The 6,000-nt window shown below is 50.6% G+C and overlaps 1 protein-coding gene across 9 annotated transcripts in view; it reads right to left on the bottom strand.

Moving 5' to 3' along the window:
• Nucleotides 1-2,145: 2,145 nt before the first annotated feature.
• The window catches only part of EWSR1 (EWS RNA binding protein 1), a 32,445-nt gene continuing 28,590 nt past the window's right edge, over nucleotides 2,146-6,000 (bottom strand). For all 9 annotated transcript variants that reach the window (XM_074390840.1, XM_074390842.1, XM_074390844.1 and 6 more), the window contains 5 exons: nucleotides 4,762-4,884; nucleotides 3,516-3,678; nucleotides 3,080-3,177; nucleotides 2,556-2,808; nucleotides 2,146-2,360 (listed from right to left, as the gene is read on the bottom strand). In XM_074390840.1, coding sequence (XP_074246941.1) covers nucleotides 2,321-2,360; nucleotides 2,556-2,808; nucleotides 3,080-3,177; nucleotides 3,516-3,678; nucleotides 4,762-4,884 — 677 coding nt within the window. In that variant the 3' untranslated portion in view covers nucleotides 2,146-2,320. The remainder of the gene's footprint in view (nucleotides 2,361-2,555; nucleotides 2,809-3,079; nucleotides 3,178-3,515; nucleotides 3,679-4,761; nucleotides 4,885-6,000) is intronic.

Here is a 6,000-nt window from a genome sequence, read left to right as displayed (position 1 = left end):
ATGGAGATGACCTCCCATGTCAAGTTAGTCTGGGCTAAGTGCGGTGGCTCATGTCTGTAATCCAGCACTTTGGGAGGCTGAAGCAGGATGATTGCTTGAGCCCAAGTTGACTAGCCTGGGCAACAGTGAGACCTGGTCTCTACAAACACATCAAAAAAATCAGCAGGGTGTAGTGGTGCGTACCTGTAGTCGCAGATACTCAGGAGGCTGAGGTGGGAAGATCACTTGAGCTCAGGAGGTCAAGGCTGTGATTGTGCCACTGCACTCCAGTCTGAGGGAAAGCAAGCAAGACCATTTCAAAAAACAGCAACAGGAGGCAGGGTGTGATGGCTCATGCCTGTAATCCCAGCAGTTTTGGAGGCTGAGGCAGGTGGATCACAAGGTCAGGAGTTCAAGACCAGCCTGGCCAGGATGGTGAACTGTCATTTCTACTAAGAATACAAAATTAGCTTGGTGCGGTGGCGAACACCTGTAATTCCAGTTACTCAGGAGGCTGAGCAGAGAATTGCTTGAACCTGGGAGGCGGGGGTTGCAGAGTTGAGATTGCGCCACTGCAGCCTAGGTGACAGACGCCGTCTCAAAGGAAAAACACGCACAAAAAAACAAAACTCAGCCACAACCACTAACCAGCCAGGTGCGGTGGCTCACACCTGTAATCCCGGCACTTTGGGAGGCCGAGGTGGGTGGATCACAAGGTCAGGAGTTCAAGACCAGCCTCGCTAGGACAGTGAAAGCCATCTACTGAAAGTATAAATTAGCCAAGTGTGTTGGCAGGTGCCTGTAGTCCCAGCTACTCTGGAGGCTGAGACAACTTGCTTGAACCTGGGAGGCGGAGGTTGCAGTGAGCTGAAATCATGCCACTTGTATTCCAGCCTGGGCAACTGAGTAAGACTTCGTCACGAAACAAAACAAAACTCACAAATCTTCGTCTGGCTTCTGAAAAAGGGCTGGAAATAGGGAGGGGAGAAGCAGGGAGCCCAGTGAGCGGGCATCATGGAGGCAGGGCCTGTGGGCGGATCTGCATCGTCCTGGATTTGGAGGAGAGCCGAGTTGGGGGCTGGCGTTTGAGGATGGGTCATGGATGATGCCAAGGTTTGGGGCAAGTTCCTGAATTTGCTGAACTAGGGTGGAGGGAGGATGGGGCAGGAGCAAGCCCTGCTCTACACCCATCATGCACACGAGCCGAGTTGGCCCTAGGAAGAAAGGGTTAAAGCCACAGCAGGGAAAGGAAAGCCAGACAGTGGGGGGCTCAGGGGAACCCCATGCTAGCCTTGGGGCCCTCCTACACTTAGGGACAGGAGAAAAAGGAAGCAATGAAAGAGATGGGAGAACACAGGATGGATCACTGATTTGGCAACATTAGAGTTCGTGACTTGACAGCTATTGTTTCAGTGCAGGCAAGGCATGAAGTGGGTTCCAGAGAGGGAGGAGGTGGACACAGCTCTGTGCATGCACTTCCCTGTACAAAGGGCCAGGAAGATGGTTAGATGGTGGGAGGCGAGTGATGGCAGGTTAAGGAAGGATTTTTCAAATGCAGGGAATCAAACACGTATTAGCACAGGAAATGACTAGGGAGGCACTGGTGAAAAATACTAAAGCACAGACAAGGAGAGGTGCGCGTGATCCATGTCCAGAAGTGCTGGGGATGAGAGGGCCCAGATCCTAGTCCGCCTGAGCAAGACTGTCCCTCACCTGAGGCGGCAGCCCCTGAGATGTTCCTAGTTCCTCACCTCTGATGCCATGGATGGCAAGTAAGTCTTCCTGTGCCTCCCTAACCTGGATCTCTCCTTGAACCTTTGGACATTAGTGGGTCTTTTGAGAGGGTCTCAGGGAGTCTTTGTTTCCATGTCACACCACCCCTGAACAAACTGTTTATCCCGTGGAAGGCACCCCTCTCCTGGTTGGGAGCACGTTCCCAGCAGACATGCAGTGACTGTGGAACAGAGGCTGAGAAGGATGACTGTTTATAAACATTTGGAATTTTATTTAAAAAAAAAAAAACATCACAACCATGAACATTGTTACAGTTAGAGGCCCTCTTGGTTCTCCACAATGATACTGAGCATGCTCACAAGGGGTTCCCATTGTTAAGTCTTAGTTAAACAACCATTTTTAAAAGAAAGAAAGAAAAAAAACTCCGCACACTACCATTTAACTTGTTTTAATGTTTCTTCACAAATGGTGAAAAATACTAAAGTACAGACAAGGAATAATCATAATGTTGTGGCCAACATTATAAATATGGAATTATAAATTTAAAACATTTTCTGGTTTAAAAAATAAATCTGGTAGTCAATGCAGCTCTGCGGGGTCTCTGCATCTAATAGGGCCGATCTCTGCGCTCCTGACGGTGCTCGCCTCTGCAAGGCAAAGAGGGCCCTTTGGTTAGAATAGGAAGGGGGACCCCGTCCCGAGCCCCCAGGTACCCCTTGCTGACTCCTCCCGAGCACTGTCACAAGATTCCTAGCGCCATGGGGACCTGCTCCATCCAGGCTGGCAGGGGCTGTCCTGTCGCTGTGCCTGGCAGCCCACAGAGGCTTTTCGCCAGCACTTACTTATCCATTTTTCCAGGTCCTCCACGCCCTCCTCTTCTTCCTCCCATCTGTTCCATCAAAGGTCCAGGGGGCCCCCCAGGGCCACCTCGTCTTCCTCCACCAAAGCCACCTCGGTCCATGCCCCGGCCACCACGGAAGCCACCTCTGTCTCCACCACGGCCACCTCTGAACATTCCACCAGGACCACCACGATCCATGAGGCCACCTCTTCCTCCCCGCATGCCACCAGGGCCACCTCTGCCACGATCACCACCTGAGGTAAGAAAAGCAGGGCGACAGCAGTCAGTGGGTGGCTGCAGAGACGCCGAGGACACACCGGAAGCTGCTCTGCTTCCTTCTCTCACAGCAGAAACAAACCAGACATTTCACTCAATCTCAGCATCTGGCTGACAATTTAGAAACGATACGACGACAACCCAAGGTTCTTAAGCAGAGGGCAGCTGCAGTTTGCCAAGCCCGTAAGTTAAGAATTAAGAGGTGTAGCACCAGGAAGCTGAGGGGACACTGACGAAACCTGCACCTACCCGGGGGCGGGAAGGGTGGCGGGAGGAAGCCTTCGGGCTTTGGGGCCTTACACTGGTTGCACTCTGTTCTCCAGGCGAAGTTCTGGTTTCCACAACCCCTGCATACAATTACATCACAGCAGAAATCACCAATTGAACTAAAGAAGATAAACAAGGAAAGGTGGTGTGTGAACAGGTACACACTCGCTATCAAGAGGATATATGTATACCCAGGCTTTAAGGCAGAGCCTCAGGCAGCAGTGCACCCACAGGACAGGTCAAATCCATCTTCAGAAGGCTCTGAAGCATCCAGGGAATGACTGGTTAGTGCCCCTAACCAGCCATCAGGGTCATCATTCTGTTCCCCGGGACAGAGCAATCCGCTCTGGAGTGGGGATGGGGTGTGGGAATGGTGGCTTCACTCGAAGGCTATCAATTTGCCAAGACAAGTACATACGGATTGGGACACTGCCAGTCTCCAGCTCGGTGCTGGACGTTTCCTCCTCCGGAGGGGTTCCCTCGGGAACCCCGGGGTCCTCTGGGAGGGAAGCCTCCTCTATCTCCTCCACGGCCTCCCATGCGACCCATGGGTCCCCCAGGACCTCCTGGGCCTCCTGGACCTACCACAAGAAACAGCAAGTCACTTCTCTGTAGCACAAGATTTGCTATGGGAAGTAAACATCACTAAGTAAACCCACAGATACCAGTGTTGTCATTTCCCCATCACCCATCCCGTATGTTTCCGTGTGGCTCAGGCATCAGCCCCTTCCCTGTGAGAAGCGTGTTCTGTGCTCTACAGAAACAGAGCTCCTACAATTCTTTTTTTCTTTTGAGACGGAGTCTTGCTCTGTCACCCAGGCTGGAATGCAGTGGTGCGATTTCAGCTCACTGCAACATCTGCCTCCAGGGTTCATGAAATTCTGCCTCGGCCTCCCGAGTAGCTGAGATTATAGGCATGTGCCACCATACCTGGCTAATTTTTGTATTTTTAGTAGAGATGGGATTTCACCATGTTGGTCAGTCTTGTCTCGAACTCCTGACCTCAGGTGATCCACCTGCCTTGGCCTCCCAAAGTGCTGGGATTACAGGCATGAACCACTGTGCCCGGCTGAGCTCCCACAATTCTAAGGGGTAGGGCTATGCATGTCTATACAGACACAACCCAAGCAGAAAAAAGGGAGCCTGGAGTTGATGGGCAGAGTGGTTCCCAGCCTCCCATGTTCTTCTCCTCTTCCTTTTATTTCCACCAACATTCACTGTTAGCTCTCAAACTCTACATACTACTTCAGTATTTTTTTTTTTTTTTTTTTTTTTGAGACGGAGTTTTGCTCTTGTTACCCAGGCTGGAGTGCAATGGCACGATCTCGGCTCACCGCAACCTCCGCCTCCTGGGTTCAGGCAATTCTCCTGTCTCGGCCTCCGGAGTAGCTGGGATTACAGGCACGTGCCACCATGCCCAGCTAATTTTTGTATTTTTAGTAGAGACGGGGTTTCACCTTGTTGACCAGGATGGTCTCAATCTCTTGACCTCGTGATCCACCCGCCTCGGCCTCCCAAAGTGCTGGGATTATAGGCTTGAGCCACCGTGCCCGGCCCAACTTCAGTATTTCTAATGGGATCATCTCTATTCTAGTAATCAAGTTTCTCAAGGACATGAAGTGTACTGAAAACCTTTTCATGCAATATAGAAGCTCAGACAGTACCTCCACGGAGTGGTGGTGGCATCCCTCTGCCTTCACGGGGTGGCATACCACCCCGCATACTGTTCATTGGAGGCTTCTTCCGAGCAAGAGAGACTTTAAGTTTGCTCCCTTGAAAGTCTTTACCTGGAACAAGACAACAGAACATCAATTAATGCCCCTATATTTGCTGTTTACCAACTCTACGACATCAAATGACTACTCCCAGATCAAACAGGTCTGCCCCTCCTGTATTCTTCTCCAAGATCTTTACTGGCAAGGCCAGAAAAAGGATTTTTTGAGATGGGAGTCTCACTTTGTTGCCAGGGCTGGAGTGCAGTGGCATAACTCACTGCAGCTTTAATCTCCCAGGCTCAAACAATCCTCCCAAGTAGCTGGGACTACAGGCACGCACCTCCACGCCTGGCTAATTTTACAAAATTTCTTGCAGAAGCAGTGTCTCATTACACTGCCCAGGCTGGTGAACTCCTTGGTTCAGGCAGTCCTCCTGCCTTGGCCTCCTAAAATGGTAGGCTTATAGGAAAGAGCCATCATGTCTGGCCGTAAAAGGCCACACTTGTAATACTTAAAAACCTCTCCACAGCCTGGCCAACATGGCAAAACCTCATCTCTACTAAAAATAGAAAAGTTAGCTGGGTATGGCGATGTGTGCCTGTGGTCTACCAGCTATATGAGTGGCTGACACCCAAGATTCACTTGAACCTGTGAGGCAGAGGTTGCAGGGGAAGACTGTCCAGGAAAGAAAAAAAAAAAAAAAGAAAAAAAGAAAGGCAAAAAACACTGTCTACTGTAAGGAGAAAAGTAAGCTGGTGGGGGCTGACTGCATGGCCAAGAAAAGAGAGCCAGGACTTGTTATTTGACACTTTCTTTGACATAGGGTCTTGCTCTGTTGCCCAGGCTGGAGTGCAGTGGTGTGATCTCAGCTCACTGTAGCTTCAAACTCTGCGGGCTCAAGTGATCCTCCTACCTCAGCCTCCTGAACAGCTAGTTTTTGTAGAGACAGGGTTTGCCATGTTGCCCAGGCTGGTCTTGAGCCCCTGGACTCAAGTGATCCACCTGCTTTGGCCCCCCCGAAGTGCTGGGATTACAGGTGCAAGCCACTGGACCTGGCCAAGTCATTCAATGCTTTCAAGTTGGTTTTGTCAGAAGTGACTTCCCAGCATTAATGTCAAGGCCTTATATAAATACATATATTTATCTATACACAAAATGTACACTGGCTAAGATGTTTTTCTGAGATGG

Source organism: Saimiri boliviensis, chromosome 21, assembly GCF_048565385.1.
Source record: "Saimiri boliviensis isolate mSaiBol1 chromosome 21, mSaiBol1.pri, whole genome shotgun sequence".
Taxonomy (NCBI): domain Eukaryota; kingdom Metazoa; phylum Chordata; class Mammalia; order Primates; family Cebidae; genus Saimiri; species Saimiri boliviensis.
Note: the sequence above shows the minus strand (reverse complement) of the source record. Positions and strands in the feature narration are given on the sequence as shown.